Genomic DNA, 18,829 nt, shown 5'->3' on the forward strand with positions numbered 1-18,829 from the left:
TCACAAAAGACAGATCATTCATTGAGTAGCACCTAGCTTATCTGCAGGGAGGGAGACCTTTTGTGAAGCAGTGGGGTCTTGTTTGGGCACGTCTAATTTCTCTGAATGTGAATTTTGGAGAGGGAAAGGAGACAATGTCTGTGTGGACGGAAACAGGTAGCCAGAATTTAGTTGAAGGAGAAGTTGAAATTGAAGATGCGTAACAGGTAGGAAACCAATCTTGGGCTTGGCGTGTCATATTTTGTAGCATTATCAAAAAAGCCAAGAAAAATAAGCCCCTCTAATTTTCAGTCAAACAAAAACAGCTGGGCAACCATGTGCATACGCCAATTAACTCTGGCTGTGCTGGAGTTTAGACCATGATTCATGTCTGGTTTGATGAAATATCTGCTCTTCTCCTATGAGATTCCTGTGTGGGGTTTTGGCTGAAGTACATTTTCTGGAACCCTGCGCAGCCTGCTATGGACTGCATGTGTAGTACTAGTCTCATAAACCATGAGGTGGCATTGCACTATCGAGAAGGAGAGGAGGGAAACTCTCCCTGGTTCTCACTGTGTGCTTTATAAAAACCTAGAGGCTTTGAAAGCCTATCACAGTAAAGGGTGACAAGACAGTACACACCTGGGCAAGTAACGCTTTTTGTAGATGAGCTGAAATACCAGTTACTTTTACAAAGATATAACTGACACAGATATAATTGATATAGATAATGTATTGGACTAATATGTCTATAAACATTTTTCTATGTACCAGAGAAATCAGATATTATTGGGAGTAGGGCCTCCTCTGTAATCATCTGTACACTTGAATTTTTAGGCTTCAGCGATATTATTTTCTCTTGGCTTGAATGTGGCCAGCCCAAAGTCAGTGGCCCATACAAGTGAGTAGCCTCCAGTTGTTGATAAACTGATTATTCGAAAACTGCCTTGCAGAGGATAGCAGTTCATAGTATGAATTGAGTTGTGTATACTTAAAAAGGTTAGTATTCATATTTGCATAAGTGGAAAAGCTATGAACAAAACCTGGATCCAAAATGGTGGGTGTCCGTCCTGAAGTATGGGTTGGGTTTGGATTGGGCTACATACATATTTAAAAATAAATAAAAGTGGATGTCTCAGCTAAATGAAAAGTGCAGAAAACAAGTGCATTTTGGTGTTGAATTCACGGTATATTCTCTTGATAGTGTGCTCATGTAGCTGTTACTTCCATTAGTATTACTATGTTGAGAATAATACAGTCCCTTTTGTACTAGAACCTGGCAAGACATAAATATCATCCAGTTCTCCAAATCACCTCTGTTTTCATGGCAAAGATGCAGTCACATGTCACTATTGGTCCAGGTGTTGAGTGTTGTAGCCAGCAGCTCCTCCAGGCAAAGCTGAGCCAGCCAGGGTGGGAAGTCCAGTAGTGTGTACAACAGAGGGTGCTTGTGTTACCTTTGGTAGATCTAGAGGAAGCTTGACTCTAGGGCTGAAAGGCTCTTGAGAGCTTTGTCCATTCCTCTCAGCTAGAGTATGTGGCAACTTGGGGCCTGGCTGCAATTAGTTTAAAATATGGTAATAATAATTAAAGTGGGTTTTTAGGACACACGCATTACTGTATATCTGCACTCCCTATGTGGTTTCAGAGTCCCTATCTGTGCAGTTTACAGACATCTAAATTTCATTTCTGTCAGCCATGCAAAATCAAAATAGCTGGTAAAGAATAAGCTGTTATTCAGTTGTGCCTTATTTCAGTTATGTGTGTACTGGAAAAATACCAAGTCACTTTCTTATTGCAAACCCGCTTGAGACATTTTCATGCTCCTTGGGTCTGCATGCAGGCTTAAACCAGATAAGAGCACATAGGAAACCACACAGAAAAAAAGAAAACAGTATAAACATGGAAAGTCTTTTCTCTCGTGCTTCAGGTCAACACTTCCAATTAAAAGTGTGAAATATAAACATAATCTGTCAAAGTACAAAGATAATCCAGAATCTCTTAAATATCCCTCTTGGGATTAAGGAAACAGTTTAATGCTGTCTTGAGTGACCTTGCTAATGTTAGCACTGAAATTATAATTACTTTTAATGTGTGTGTGGTTGGGCAGGTTCTCTCACATCTCCTTTTCAGAACAATATATATTATAAATATAATGTATGCTAATATGATATAGTGGGAGAGAGCACCTTGTTTCCTTTCGTTTCCTCATTTGTGTTTGAGAAAGCTGGGAACGCAGTAAAGTTTAGTGAGACTGCAGGAAGCCTGTGTCCCATATCTGTTTTGCAGTCTATTTTCCAGCAGAAAGAAGGCTTTTATAGCACTGCTTGGTGACTGCACCCTTGTGCCAGGTACTTTAATTCTTATTTTGTGACATTTCTCCCGCCCCGTTTGTTCTTGGCTTAGTTGCACAAGGGTATGTGATCCATCCTAGAGTTGTATCTATGCCATGTCCTGTAACCTTACTCAGTTCCTTCCCATGTATGTGAATCTGATGGGAAGCTAGTTTTCCACTGTGTCTGATATATCTACTGTCTGCTCCAATCATAAATATTTAATGGCAGCACGTCATGGAATTCAAACAGGGACACTTCTCTTGTGACTGTCTCATAATTTGTGTACAGATAACATGGAGAAGTAGACTCTGTATTAAAAGTCTCTTAATGTTCTTTGTACACATGCGTACAAAATATAATTTGGTTTTCCTTATTTGAGATACCGTCTTAGAAGTCTTTCCTTTGTTTTTTCCTGTTTCTAATTGGGCTGAAGCCAACATGGCTTGCTTTTTTATATCAGTGCCCAAAGGAGATTCAAACAGTGAAGATGTGCTGTGGAAAGTGTGTATCAGTGGAATTAATATTTTTTTAGCTAATTGTTGCAATACAGTATCCTACGCTCCAGGCTTTGCGTGGAGAGAAATTCCAGTTTCCCACCACCTCATCCCCAACTCTCTCTCTAGGAAATAAAAAACAAAAACGTGCAACAGCCAGAGCTGCAGCCAGTATTCCAGTGCTTGCTGTCAAAGAACTTGCTGAGAAATTCCTGACCCTGTTCAAATTACGTAAAAGAAGAATCAATCCAGTCTAGACTCAATCAGATTGAGGGGCAGGAATTGAGTCAGGATGTATGAATTTGCTTGGTGCCAGCTTAAGGCCTGGAGCTAGACTGATAGCAGCTGCAACACTGCTTTCATAGATGGGGCTGATTGAGTGTACTTGGAGATCTGCGGTGACAGAAGGGCTACTAGCATAGATTGACCATGAAGACAGTTACCTTCATTGTTTTTGAGAGTTTTAAGTTATTGAGCCATGAGAATATTTTTTTGTCTTGCAGCTAAGGTAAATTATCAACTACAGTATTTAGTTCTTGTGTTTGCTTGGACTGTAAAGTGGCAGAATCCAGCTGATACCTCGTGGAAGTTCTGCAGTACCATGTAGAAACATTTCTGTTGGTGTCAGATTTTTTCCCTTCAGTTTTCATTACGGAGCATAGATCTATGGATCAGAAAGAAATTTCTCCCTATATTAACTGTCACACAATTGATTTAGAGGCATTATGGGATGTGTATGTTTTGAGTTGTCCTTCTCTGAAGCATCAGGTAATGGTTGCTACTTACAGAGCTTAATGAACTAGGAGTCTGACTCCCTACAACAAATCCTTTGATTCTATGAAAATAAAAGATATATGTTCCTTAGTTCGTCTGCTCCTGCTGCTAGTGTCCCCCCAAAATTATCTCCCATTTTTGACATCATAATTATCCCACAGCAACTAATTGTGATCAGATTACAAGTTCAGATACAGAGTAAGCATCAGGAGTGTATTCGTCTCTAGATCACATAAGTCATATTTTGATACAGATATGTATGGTAATAAAGACAAAGGGAAAGAGGGACAGAAACTAATATAAGCTAGCAAAATTGTTCTGAAGTAGATGGTTTTTCATTGTTTTCCTTGAGGACCAGAGCATATTGAGTGGCTTTCCTTTCTTTAAACTGCAGTGCCATCCCAGACCCCACAATTTTGGCTCCATCTACTTTCATGATGCCAGAAGTATCCTTTGTAAAATGAGGGATCTGCCACTATGTGGGTACCACAATTCTGGCAATGGGATATACACCCGAAGTGCCAGCACCCTCAGGCCACCAATGATAAATTCAAGAGCAATTTTGCATGGAAAGAGGAAAAAAGGATTAGAAAAGGGTTGTAAATAGTGGAAATATAACAATCTGTTCACCTCTGATGTCCTTGTAGAGCTCTCTCCTGCTAAGGTTCTTTCTATCCACATAGGGTGTGCCTTAGAGGAGTGTGAGGGAGGGTCATCCTTACTGGAATATGTATTTGCTTTCCTGCCATTAAAAGCTAAGGTGAAAAAGTGCTGAGGAGGCAAAACAGTGTGTCCAATTCCAAAATATCTGTCAAGAGGGGGAGAAGTGGCAGCTGGGCAGAGTCTCCTTTTCTAATTGAAAATGGCAGTTGCAAATGGAGGCACTGAGAATTCTGTGCACTAACATTACAGAAGCTATGTAAAGATCCCTGTTCCCAAGGAAATTCTTTGGTGATTGTTCATTATCATTCTTTCTGACACAGGGATAAACAACTAAAAAGGATTCCCTTCTTGATTGAATTAACTCTTTATTTAATTTAATTTTTAGAACCTTGTGTTCAGTAGCCACTGTAAAACAGTTACTGGCTATTCAGACCATGTCATACATCGAAGGAGATCAGCTACCTCATCGGTACGGTGCTGCCAGGTCACTGAACTGCCATCCTTCCTGTGCATAGCCAGCCCACGGGTAAGTCCTGCAGAGATGATATTACAGTGAGGGAATCTATTCCTTCTTATAACTATTTATGAAGCTGCTATGATGTTTTGTACGGTACCATTGTCTTTAAAAATATCCTTTTGTGCACTTAAAAAAAGTGTTGCTGTGTTCTGTCCCCACAAAATTTTCAAATCTCTACCTGTACAGATGTTATGTGACAAGAAATATCTCTAATACTGGCCCAAATTTTGAGATAAATGGTATTAATTTCATTTGGTCAAGTCCTAGAGAATTTATTAATAGGCTTGACTCCAATGTAGTTCTATAGGAATATAATAGACTTTTATAGACATTACCCCCAAAACAGCTATAGCAAATGATACCCTTTCTAGTGTGGGGGGTTTTTTAAACCATTTTATGGAATGCTGTCGTAGGGATAGATTTCTCTATTAAATTCCATTGGTTGGTTGGTTTTAAAAAGAACTATAATAAGCATATCTTTTGGTATTAAATTCTATAGAACTTTTTTTTGTAACTTTTTTACCCAGGAGGAGGAAGGGCAAGGTTGTAGTAGCAAAAGCAACCAAAGGAAGATGCAAGATTAATTGGCCTATCAGACTCCAAACTTTCATAACCATTTTGTTTTTCTGTTACAGTGCTGCTGCTATGCCCCTTAGTCAGTGTGTAACTTGTACCACCTTTTATCACCTTTGAATTTGGTCCATTATGTAGTGCTGTGAAGATTGGATATGTATTTTTACAAAATGAAAGATGCATGTCCCCTTTCTGAAATTCAGCCCAAATACCCTAGCAGTATATCTGGCCAGTAATATGCTGTTTTTCTGCAATATGGGTAGTCTCTTCCAGTAATATGTCTCTTGATTTCAACTCCTCTCTTAATTCCAAAAGCTGTAAAACTAACATTCAGGCTTAGAGTAGTGAGTTATTTAAAGAGGATTGGAGCTGTTTGTTGTCTTCAGTGAGCTTTTTTTGTTTTTTCTTTTTGGGGGAGTGGGAAGGGAGATTTGTTGGAGGGTGGGATGGGTTTTTGTCTAAGTGTTGGTCAACGCTAGGAACTTACATCTGTATAGCTACATCTTTCAGGAGTGTGAAAAATCCACACCCCCTTAGAGACATAACTATACCAACCTAACCCCCAGCATAGGCAGTGCTAGGCTGATGGAAGAATTGTAGCTACCGCCGCTCTGGCAGTAGAGCGGCTACAGAGGAGACCTTACAGCGGTGCTGCTGTAGCGATACAGCTGTGCTGCTGTAAGGTCTGTAGTGTAGACATAGGGCTTGACTACACTGGCAATTTACAATGAAAAAACATGCCCTTGAGCACAGCAAGTTTCAGCACTGTAAAGCGCCAGTGTAAACAGTGCACGAGCACTGGGAGCCATGCCTCTCATTGTGGTGGGTTTTTTTATCTCTCCCAGCGCTGCACCGCAACCATTGCCAGTGTAGACTAGCCCATAGTCCCAGAGTGCAAGCTGAACCACTGAATTGCTATGTCACCTTAATTTTCCAGACCAGAACTCTTATTCTACTCTGCTAGTGAAAAGCAGCCTCTCCAAGCACTGCTCACACATCCATTACTATGTAAAGGCACACCCAACAAAGTTACTCCCAGCCACTCATGAACAGATGTAGGGCCACACCCACAAGTCCCTCAGTCCCTGACACCCCAGAAATGTGCATCTTATACTGTTCAAGGCCCCCTTGGACAGTGTAAGCTCATTATAAGTCCATCATTCTATCACAGAGTAATGACTATGCAACAGCCTTTGTTAACCTGAATAGAGATTCTCCAGACACTTCAACCAAAAGCACACAGGCTTAGATAAACAATGAAACAAGTTTATTAACTAGAGAAAGATAGATTTTAAGTGATAAAGGCATACAAGTCAGAATTGGTTATGAAAGAAATAAAAAATAAAAACGCAAGCTATTTCCTAAACTTTACCAAAGCTAATAGTTCTAAAAGCAAAACAGATTGTTTCACCATAAGCTGCAATACATTTCATAGGCTGTCTCCTTCCAGTCTGGGGCCACCCCTCCCACAGTTCAATGGTGCTTCTCTCTGTCTTCCAAATGATCTTGGTTCCATGTGTCGAGGTGTGGGAGTAGAGTCATGGGGAAGCCATTATGTCTTATTTTATACTCTCCTCTCTTTGAGGATTCTTCTCCCGAGGGCCCCTCACCCCCGCTGGGTGCAGTCTGTGGGGTACATGAGATTCGAAGGGGTACGTGAGATTCAATCTTCCAGGTGAATTGTAAATTTCTTGTTCACCCACCTTCTGCATATGTAAGGGATGACATGCAAATCTTTTGTTTACAGTCCCACCTAATGGTGAATGGTTGCTTCAGTAGCTAATAGTTTTCAAACACCTGTGGTCAGTCCTTTGTTAACACTGGGGAGCTAGTCTGTGGGCATTCCCCAGAATTACAAAATGTTTCAGTAACAAACATATAGCAAAATCTTATAGCTCAATATTCAATGTTGGTGCACACATTTTAACAGGACAACAATGCTCAGCAGATTATGGGTTTTCAAATGATACCTCACAAGGCACATTTTGTACAAAATACATCATAACTATATAAAAGCGGTGAACATGGAGTACAGGATGTCATATGAGGTACAGGCTATCACAATAATACTGCATGAAATCCATTTTTACTCTGTAAATTATTCTTTTTATTGTGGCACTCTAGAGATTCAGTTATCTGTTTATTAATTCCCAACCATGCATGCATACCGTTTTCATAAGGAGTTTTTGACACATTGTTTTTTAATAAAAGGTGAGCCACTGAATCCTGCTTCTCCCAGTTGCCAGGGTAAAGGTGCAGTTTTTGAGAAACAGCATAAAGTGAGAAAAGCATGTGGTGTGCGCTAACTACACCATGCTAGACTACATAACACAGATACGATGATGACGGATAAGAATGAGGTCACTTTGCCAGGGCGTGATCTAGCAAGCTGCTGAGCACGTTGTGCAGTTACAGTGCAGTCAAAGAGAGTTGTGGGTGCTCAGCACCAAGCAGGAGCACTTAGCCAAACAGCAGGATTGGCACCTTAGACTTTTTGTCTTTTTTGAACTATGTAATCCATCATCCTCGGCTTCACCTCCCCCGCCCCCCCAAAAAAAGGGTGGGGGGGGCAAGCTGAACATGGAGAATAAGAAACAGGCTGAATGAGAAGAAACTCCAAATCTACGGGAAATGACTTGCGTGGCATACTTTTACCTTATATTCCCTTTATTTTATGATCCAATAAAATGTGAAAAGCTTTCACTCTCTTGCTAGCAATAACTGTGTTTATGGGTATGAAACACCTTCATAGGTTATCATATGTAGCTCCAGAAGTCCAGTCAACCACCTGCTCTCAAAAAAAAGAACCCTACCCTAAAGGAACTGGAAGGTTAGCTGCAGAGGAGCCACGGGTGAGGACATCTGCTTCCAATTAGCCTACACTCCCAAGCCTGATGTCTACTGTTTACTTTGACTCAATAGCAGGCCAATAAATCCCCGTCGCTGATGGAGAAGCAATAATAGCAATAATCATAGAGAAACAGACTGGGAGCAGAAGACTCTTATCACCAAGCCACCCAAATGTTCCATTCCTAATCTGTGTTTGTGTTATTGCTGGATTTATCAGTGGGCTTGACTAAAGCTGGATGTGTGTGTAATTATACATTGGCATATGGGGAAAGGAAGATGGCAAATAGCTGTCTACACTCATGGCCTGTTTGCTTCTCCTTGGCACCTCCTGGAATGAGCTCATCTGCTCTGATTGTGAGGCCAAGAATCTGACTAGGCCTTGCAGAATGTGGGATATCGTTCCTGGTCCTAACATCACATTGTTCAAGAACGGACAGACGGCTGAAAATCGATGTGAATAAAACACTGATATCCCTAGAATTACTTATGTCAACTCTGCAGCATAGGGGCTCTTCACTGACCTCCATAAAAAAGTTGTGTCATCTATGAAAGTATGTGTGTATTTTCTGTACTGCAGGTCAATGTGAGTGGAGCATGGTTAAAAGCTCAGCTCAGGAATTGATATGCTGATCCAGTATTGGGCAGGTGGGGGAAAATAGTGTCTGCAGTTTATTTTGTCATAACACTTGTAAATGGGGAAATTGTCTGGCCTTGGTTTGGCTTGGCTACTACATAGAAAGGATTAAGTGGAGACAGGGCTTTGTTTTCCTGGGAAGTGAAAATTTAAGAGTTTCACACTTGTTATAAACTGTTGGCAAGAATGTACAGGTCTTTAAACAGCAGAATGAGCCCAAATGCTTCCAGAAAGAACGTCCCGCTGTTGCTGCTGAGGTGTGGGAAGTTAATGGAGCAAGAGACAGGGATGGGATTGTTTGTAGATGATGGTTAAGGTTGTGACAGAGTATAATTTGTATGCATTTGCAAGCCGTTATACTGAATCAGAGAGAGGTCTAAAACACGAAGGTGATTTGAAGGATACATGTGTGTCTCATGTTCTTACTTTTAGTGGGCTCATGAAATCAGCCCAGAGCATTATGTATTGTTCACTTCAGTTTAAGAGTTTGATAAACCCCTGTATGGATTCCAAATATCACGATAGGTGATTTAAAAATCCTACAACATATTCAACGTATTTAATTTTGCATGAAAATAGAGAAAGTATTCCTTAAACTAGCACTGATTTTATACTGTATAACTGTTGAGTTAAAGATGATATATGGAGATTACTTCAAAATAGAGTGTCTTCTTACTGATCTAATCCATGATTGCTGCACTAATACAATTTGATAGCATGCATTAATAAACATGAGAATTTGGAGTCAGGGACTATCTGCCTTTCATTACATGTAGCACCACAAGAACAGACCTGACAGTGAGGGAGAGGTATGTGCGCACATATATGAAACTTTTCCATTAGTAGTATTTGTCTTTCTTTTCTTTCCCTTCCTTTTACAGGTTCCTCAGCACTTTGTATGATTTCTTTTTTCTTGAAGAACATGTAGATGTTTTTGGATAATGTCTTATAAGTATTTGGTGCTGTCATGACTAACTCAGATTGCCCCAATTATGGCCTAAGATATTAATAACCTTTACAGTTGCACACTTCCTACAGGTGAAGGTTCTTTCCTGTTAATATAGAGAGTGCTTTCGGACACCTCAGCCACGCAGAGTTCCCTTGGCATTCTCTCCTAATAGCTCTTCCTTTAGGATCAGACGTGACCCAAGTGCAGCCCTCAGAGTCACTCTTGTTTTTTCCATACAGATGTGTAGCCTGAGGAAATTAGGGTTCCTGGAACAAAACTTCCCATCTTCAGTTCAGCAGCCATAATGAATTGCATGCTAGGACCTACTACACAGGTCACGCTTCTTTATTAAATATGAAAGTGGCTACAGATTGCTCTATTTTGAGTAAAGTGCTGGCCTTCAAGCACCTTCCAAGTGGTAAAAGCTAAAAAGTTTGGGCATCACTGCAGTATGGAATATTCTTCTCTGTTCCAACTCAGGTTTGTTCAATATAGAAATATGAACTACAGCTTGAGGGTAAACAATGCCCTTAACAAAGGGGAAAGATAGGCCCCTGGGTACATTTTTGCCACTATTACTGTGGGGTCAGTGTTCAGGCAGAGGAGTCTGAAATCCATTCATCATGAGAAACCTTGCTGCCTTGCACTAAATACAGTCTCTTGCTTTGACTGCAGATGGCAGTGTACTGTAGCAAATCCTCTTTGAATCAGTGCTAAGTGCTCAACCCTGCCTTTTGGTTCTGATTAATTTTATTTTTTCATAATGATGGTATTCTGAGTCCTCAGTGTATTAACTGTTCTAGTATCCGTTACTGATTTCAGATTGGTCTAAAGTGCAATCCTGACATCCTGTTCCACCTTCCCAAATTCCTATTCCTTTGCTCTTGGAAGAGCTGCAGCTGCAGTGTACATCTGTTTGCACTATGGAAACAAGTAGGCTCAAAGCCATTTTTAGTCCGTGAATAAGTCAGACCTTGTGCATGTTGAAATACACAAATTGCTGCACTACTTGTTTTTCTGTTTGAATTTGTACCATAATTGTGTGGCAGAATCTAAGCATTCATTTAAAAAAAAAAAAACCTCTAGTCCTTATGGTTGCAAAGAAAACCTTCCATTTGGGAAACAAGGTTTTATCAATATAAGGAAAAGAGGTTGAAGATAGGTAAAGGTTAGCCACAGTCTTTCCCCTCGTGTAGATGCAGGCTCTAATTCCTTTTACCTTGATTTAACTGGTCTGGATCTACCCTAACTGCTGGAAATTGTGGAGAGAATTCCTAGTTTTCATACATGTGCATAAATAACATCAATTTTCTACATCCTGCTTCTGGTGTATAACACTGTGTTCTCTGAAGTGATGACATACTTGTTTCCTGGATTAGAGAAGAAAACTACAAACACACCATTATCAATAAATAACTTTTCTCTCATCTTAGGGAATTAATTTAATAATATGCATTGAAATTTGAAATTTAACTTTCATTGTTTTGAAGTTGTTGAGGTAAATGAATTCAAAGCATCTTTCCAGGTCTCTCGAAAGCATATCAAAACTTCCTCTATCATCTTTGTAGGAAATGGAATATAAAGAGCTTTTGCAGAGTCTTTCCCCCAGAATGCTTGTCCCAGAGCAGACTTACACTCAGAAAGGAGAAGAGGAAGTTGGCAGTGTACCCCTTCTTGTAAAATACTGCATGTTAAATGGTGATTTGGTGCTTTAATTTTAGGCTTGTAAAAGAAAGTGATGTATTTGCTCCATCTGCTTTGGATTTTATGCTCTAACTGTTATTGAGAGGTCTATAGAGCATCCCACTAGAGCAGCTGTATGTGTGTGATGTGTCATACTTTTCCCACAATTCCTTCTGTTTTCATCACTTTGGGGAAATGGAGAGAGAAAAGGAAACTATCAGAGGGGAGTAGAACCCTATTTTTCAACAGTCCTAGGTAAAAATGGACGAGAACATCTGGGATTACATGGCACAGCACTTCCTGTCTTTCCCATTGCTTCTTGCATCCATCTTAACTCCTTCATTAGGGAGCTGTTAAAATGTATTTGTTCTGAGTAGTTATCTGCTGCACAGGATGGCACCTCAGAGTTGCCTGCTAGCCTGGTGAGGAGAGATAAGAGAATACTATAGATCGATACAAAAGGCAGCTTTGTCTACGGGAGCAGACACTTTATCAAGGGACTTTCAGCCATCTGAACACACAGCTGTTTGGCTAACCGGTCCCTTCTACTCTCCATCCAGATAGCAGCAAAGATTAAAATGATGGAGATGGTCCAAGATAGCTAGTTATGATATAAAGCCTGGGTTCCTGTGTTGGCAAAAGACTATTCTATGTAGCTGGAGAGAGCCTACTGAAAGCAGTCAGTGAGGAAAGGGATGCACAGAATGACTAGCTAAAAAACATAAGATAAACCCCCTACTCATCTTAGATACTGAAATCTTGTATTAATATTTGTATGGCCCATCATTGCCAAGTGCTGCCTCTGAAAGACTACCAAACTGTCTTCTTTCCCCCTTTTTACATTTTTCTTTCCTGATTTCCACGTCTTCAGTATTTCAACTATACATAGGTCCCTGCTGAAATGCAGTAGCCTTCTAGGGTAGGGGAGAAGTTGAGGGAGTTGTGCAAAGCTGGACTCCGACAAGTAGGAACTACTAGACAGTGAAGAATTCCAACCAAACATAGATGAAATGAGCTATACAGTGATAGTGCACATTATTTTATCTTAGTTTTGCCCTCCATCTTGCAACTGTTGGCACTAAATGCAAGTCAAAGTACAGATTAGCAGAAGGACAATAGTTCATGCCTGAGCATTGACTGGGCACTTTTTTCCAGCTCTCGTTATTTTAAATCAGTTTAAGGTGGTATTACCATTTGTATATTAACATAATGACTTTGCTTTTAAATCTTGTCCCTCTGGAAACTAATTTAACTGAAGACTTTTTTTGTGAGTAGAGGGAAAATGTGAGTGTATGTATTCATTAGTTTACTTGTGTTTACTCATAGGTAATAGCAGTGCCTCTGGATTTCTACTGCAATGATAAAAGTGCAGAGTATGAACATAGGGCATTTAAGGAAGGAGGAAGTCTTGAAGCAAAGCAGTGTATATTGAATGGGGCACCCGAACTAGCAGCTGATTGCCTGAAACGATGTTCCCAGTTCTTCCCAGAGTATCCGGGAGGGTTGTTGGGGGTCAGGCCTCAGAATGGCTGGTCTTTCATCAGAATACCAGGTGAGTTTCTAATTCCTTTCTAAATTTCTATAGTGGAATAGATTAATGGGACTAGGAAAATAAAGTCATCTGTTCTTTTTCCTTTGAGTGAAAAAGTATCCCTTTAACTTCTTAAAGTGCTCTGATTTCTACCCATACGTTTTCTGAAGCAAAGCAGCCAGTGGGGGGAGAGCTAGTTTAACACAACCTCTTCTGGTGCTTAACTCAACAGGGCCGGCCTTTGGGCTGAGGTGGCTGCCCAGGGCAGCCTGCCAAAGAGGGCACCGTGCACTGGCCTGGCCCGGAGCTCCACTTGCATGCTGCAGCCAAGCGGTTGCGGCAGTGGTTCCTCTCCACCCAGCCCAGCCCCTCTTGGCCACCGGGCCCAGGGCTGTCCCCTCCTCCCTGTCCCTTCCCCCTCCTCCCCCCCTTGCTCCTGTCAGCCCACCGGCAGTCAGTTGAGAGCTCCTTCCAGTGACGGGGGTGGAGAGGAGCCCTCAGCCGCTGCAGCTCTGCTCCGGCCTCACCTCCTCCCCCCAGAGGCCCGTACCACTTGGTGGAGTGAGCGGGGGTAGGGAGAGGCTCGGCGGCAGGCCCGGGGTTTCTGGCTGCTGCGTGCCTTGGACTCTTGGGCTCCCAAGTGGTGTAGCTCCCGCCTCCTCCCTGGGCTCCCGGGTCCCTGCCAGGCCTGGGGCAGCACTGGTGGGAGGGTGGTGCACATGCAGCTCGCCCCAGCCCCACCATTATTCGAAATCAGAGGCCAGGGAGTGTGGGGGTCCCGGACCATGCTGGGCCAGTAGGCAGCACCAGCACCCAGTGGACGGACACCCCAACCAGTGGGTGCTCCTTGTTCGAGGTAAGCCCCCTTGGCCCAGGCCCCGTGGAGCAACTAGAGTCCCTTTGCCCCATCCCCCCACCAGCATCCCTGGGGGAGACCCAGTGCCCCCTGCCCCTCTCCAGAACCCCTGGGGGAGACTGAACCTCCCCCAGGTCCTCCTGCCCCATCCCCCCCACCAGTGCCCCTGGTCTAGGCAGGGATGTGGGTTGGGTCCAGTTCAGTCTGGGGAGGGATGTGGGTCAGGTCCAGTTCAGGGGGTTCGGTCCAGTTCGGGCTGGGTAAGGATGTGGGTTTGGTCCGATTTGGAGAGTTGGCCTAGTCTTTTGGGGGCACAGCTGGTCCTGATCCTAGCCTCGGTGCCTCTCTGTGGGGGAGGACTAGCAAGATTAGTATGCATAATGACACTGTAAATAAAATGTATTAAAGTTTTTCATATTTTTTATTTTTAAAATGTTTTAAACAGTTTTTAAATTTCCCCCAATTTCATACCAAAATTTAATTCCAACCCTAGTCGTTCATATGAGAAACGTGAAGGATGAGATAGTGGGATGGTTCCGTTTTAGTGGGAGCAGCATATGGCTGGTGTTTTGGCCAGTTTTTCCTTTTGTTAGCTGTTTTTACTCACACACACTCTTACACACAGTCTCCCTCACGCAGTCCCCCTGCGCACACACACCAGGGCTCCCTACATTCAGGTCACTTTCCCCACCTGGGCTGTGAGGCATCAGGAGCTGCTGCTCTCATGCCCTCTCCTTTCGCAGCCCATGTGGGGAAAGTGACCTGGCTGCAGGGAGCCCATATGTTGCTCCTCGCTCTCCCCCCTCCCCCCCCCACAGCCTTCTAGGGGTGTGCGGGGCAAAGGAGCAGCAATCCAGGGGGGAGCGAGCAGCAATGCCAGCTGCTTCGTGCATCCAGGTCACTTTCCATGGGTGCAGGAGGGGGATGCAGGGCTTAGGAGCAAAGGGGGTGCCGGGATTAGGGGCGCAGGAGGGACAGCAGGTCTTTGGGGCGAAGGGAGGGAGGGGAGCCTGGGGAGCCCATGGGAGCCGGGGCAGTGAGGGGGCACCACGCCCACGGGGGCCAGGGGAACCAAAATGCAAGTTCACCCAGGGTGCCATTTTCCCTTAGGCCAGCCCTGTAACTCAACCAGCATTTTAGGCTATAAAGAGATGTTTTTGATTGCTAGACCACAATACTAGGGCTTTGTGTTTTGCCCCTCCCCTTGTCCCCTGTCCTCCTGCTAGGCACATATTCAAAAATACTTCTTCCACCATTGCTCCAGAACAGAAGACTCCTTAGAGATTGGTGGATAGACACTCATTTCACAAGTGCCTTCTGTGAGCAAGTCCACTGAGACACTGTGGTATTGGTCTAGGAGGTCTGTTTGACAGTCCTCTGAACTAGAGGATAAACATTATACTTGCAGCAGTCTGCAAAGAAAAGGCAGGATTTGGGGTACCAAATATAGGGTAAAATGGCCTGAGAAGCAAAGGCGAGCGGGGGGATGATTCACTGGATTTGGACTGGAAAAATCTGTGTTTGTAACATGGCAGACTTGCTTAAATTCTGGGGCCAGGGGAGGAAAGATGTCACTGCAATAATAAAGCAATCTCAGCCTTCATTTTGATCCTCTTGATTAGCCCATAATTCTGAGCAGAGGTAACTAGCTCCCAGTTTGATTACCGGTACCACAGTGACATTCAGTAGCTGGGAATACTGTCACTTTGCAGAATGATGGTCCTGAACAGAGGCCTGCATGAAGCGCTAGAGATTTGAGAGATAGTCAAGAGGAAAAACAGCTCACGCTGACAGATTGCTAGCTTGTTCCCAAGACCCTTTTGGGTCAAGGATCTTTGGAGGGGGACATGAACAGGGTAAAAGGAAAATGGTTTTTGCTTGCTGCTTTCTGGTTTACTAAGATTTCTCATAGGGGAATTGAAGACAGGTTATCAGAGGAATATGCGTGTGTGGATGTGGATGTATGTGTGCACACGCACACACTATTAAGTGGGGCTAACATACCTGCTGAGATAGTTTCAGATTAATCTGATTTATACAGTGTGGTGAACTCTTATACGTTTGGTCTCCAGCAATTATACAAAATCAAAAGGTTAATTACTGCTGTGACGCGTTGGATAACAGAAATCCCCTTGGGAATTGCCAACTGATGTGCTGAGACTACCTCTGAGCCCGCTTTCCCTGCCAGCTTGGGACTTCAGTGCCCTGCCTGGTTTGAGCCAGAGACGCTTGCCTGCTACAAACACAGACCCAGGTCTGAACCACGTCCCCCAAATGCTGCAGGCTTAACTGAAAACAGCTTAAGAAGTGTTCCTGTCTCCAACACTCAGGTACCCAGCTCCCAGTGGGGTCCAAACCCCAAATAAATCCATTTTACCCTGTATAAAGCTTGTACAGGATAAACTCACAATTTGTTCGCCCTCTGTAACACTGATAGAGAGATATGCACAGCTATTCTCTCCCCCCCCCCCGGTATTAATACATATTCTGGGTTAATTAATAAGTAAAAAGTGATTTTATTAAATACAAAAAATTGGATTTAATGGTTCCAAGTAATAACAGACAGAACAAAGTGAATTACCAAGCAAAATAAAATAAAACACACAAATCTAAGCCTAATACAGTAAAAAAGTGATTACAGATTAAATCTCACCCTCAGAGATGTTCTAGTAAGTTTCTATCACAGACTGGACGCCTTCCTAGTCTGGGCACAATCCTTTCCCCTGTACAGCCCTTGTTCGAGCTCAGGTGCTAGCTAGGGGATTTCTCATGATTGCAGCCCCCTTTGTTCTGTTCCACGTTCTTATATAGCTTTGGTACAAGGCGGGAATCTTTTGTCTCTTTGGGTCCCCACCCCTCCTTCTAAATGAAAAAGCACCTGGTTTAAGATGGATTTCAGTACCAGGTGACATGTCCTGTGAGACCCCAAGCCTTCATTCCTCCCAGCCTGACTCACGGGAAGGCCTGCAAGCAAACAGAGTCATCCACAGTCAATTGTCCTGGTTGATGGGAGCCATCAAGATTCCAAACCACCATTAATGGCCCACACTTTGCATAATTACAGTAGGCCCTCAGAGTTATATTTCATATTTCTAGTTTCACATACAAGAATGATACATACATACAAATAGGATGACCACACTCAGTAGATTATAAGCTTTGTAATGATACCTTACAAGAGACCTTCTGCATGAAGCATATTCCAGTTACATTATATTCACACTCATTAGCATATTTTCATAAAATCATATAGAGTGCAACATCATAACTGCAGCTAAAAGAAAATGGGAGGGATAAAAGTGTTGGGGTAAAGTAGGTGGGGGGCATGAAAGGAGAGATGCATGAGTGTAAGAAACTTTTGTGGCTGAGGTGGACCCCAAAAGATGAGGATGTGTTCTGAAAAAATCTTGATATCTCATTCTGCCACTTGAAAAAGTTTATAAAAGAAAAAGTTTGGAATTAAATATTGTTTGAATAACAATACACAGGAATCTTGTGGGTGTGCATTCATAAGTAACTATATGGTGAATGCTGCAGGTGCAAGGTTAAGCATATGGGTGTCAGGGAGAGAGAGAAGCAAAGGTAAGCAGGTGGGTGCTGGAGGAAGTGTATACCGAAACTGGGTTAAGCAAGCGGATGTTGGTTAAGTGAGAAATAGAGTAGGTTTAAGTTTGAGCGCTGAGAAGGGACATAGATGCAGGGACAGGGGAGCGGTGTGTATGGATGGATGCAGGTATGATCCAAGTCATTATGGAAAGTGGATAATGAAGCACCGAAGAAGCAATTTGATGCAAGGATAAAGCCCAGTGAATGTAAAATGGAACTATGGGTGCAAAGCTCTAAAATAAATAGGTACTGAAGCAGCTTCTTTTTCTTAACCCTGTCCCCATCTCTCTCTGAGACTGAATTCCCACTACCCCTGGCAGCAGACGTAGTTGCGATCACTGTGGGAATCTCTTGAGGCTTTTCCTGTTCTTTGAAAGAAAAATGGTCCTGGATTAAATGGCAGGAAGCGTCTGAGTCCTTTTAGCATCGATAAAAAGCACTGGCTGTTTACTGTGAGAGCCAGCTAGCTTCTTATTGACCCCATTGTGCTCTGCAGACTGCCCGGGGGGAGGGTCACTAGAATCCAGACTCGTTATCTCTCTTTCTTCTATATTTTTATATATCCAGAGGGGCATTTTCTAATTCCCCAGGGGTCCATGTGTCCGGCCACAGTCATCAGCCAGAACTCTCACTGAGGTTATTCTGAGTCATAATCATTAGTGACTATCTGTTTTCCACAGGCAGTAGTATCTATAGCACCCCCTCTCAGCCAGCTTCAGTCCATCCCCTGCCTGGCTGGTTGGTAGTTTTTTTGTTTTTTTTTTTCTGTTGACTGAAGAGGCACCATTAGGTCCGCAGCCCCTTTCCTGCTGTTGTTGATTACAGGACTGACTGCTTTTCCTCCTCCACTTTATATAGTAATAAAGAATTTGTTGTTGGGAACAGTGCAATCTGTAAGTCATAGGACTGGTTGACTTCTTTTTAATGAAAAATAAAATGTCAGTGACGACATTTTGAGCTGGAAAAAATCACTTTAGTTGAAATTTTATGATGAAATTTAAAAATCAAAATTTTTACAGTTTCAAATTTTGAAAAAAAAATTATTTTTTTTTCAAAATTTTGGAGAAATTCCACTCACTTTTTTTAAAAAACTTTTTTCCACAGGGGATATGGGGGAATGGAGAGGGAAAGTAAAAACAGTGGGAGAAAGTGGGTAGGGACAGAAAATCTTTTAAACTCTTTTCTAGTAAATTACACAATGTTGCTTTCTATTGGGGTTAACATATAGGTGGAGAGGGTATGTGCCTGATCATGGCTTTGCAGAAGCAGTCTGTGATGCTTCTTGAACACTAGGTGGCGATCTTTAAACATACAGAAATTATTGAGTTTTAAATAATCAATATTGTCAAGATAGGAGGACACCGCAAGACACAAAATTAAAACA

At 42.5% G+C, this 18,829-nt stretch overlaps 1 protein-coding gene across 1 annotated transcript in view; it reads left to right on the forward strand.

Moving 5' to 3' along the window:
• Positions 1 to 18,829, forward strand: part of INO80 (INO80 complex ATPase subunit) — a 128,035-nt gene that overhangs the window by 72,300 nt on the left and 36,906 nt on the right. The window contains exons 25-26 of the mRNA XM_074955680.1: positions 4,632 to 4,772; positions 12,779 to 13,004. Of these exons, the coding sequence (XP_074811781.1) occupies positions 4,632 to 4,772; positions 12,779 to 13,004 (367 nt within the window). The remainder of the gene's footprint in view (positions 1 to 4,631; positions 4,773 to 12,778; positions 13,005 to 18,829) is intronic.

This window comes from Natator depressus, chromosome 6 (genome assembly GCF_965152275.1).
Source record: "Natator depressus isolate rNatDep1 chromosome 6, rNatDep2.hap1, whole genome shotgun sequence".
NCBI classification, from domain to species: domain Eukaryota; kingdom Metazoa; phylum Chordata; order Testudines; family Cheloniidae; genus Natator; species Natator depressus.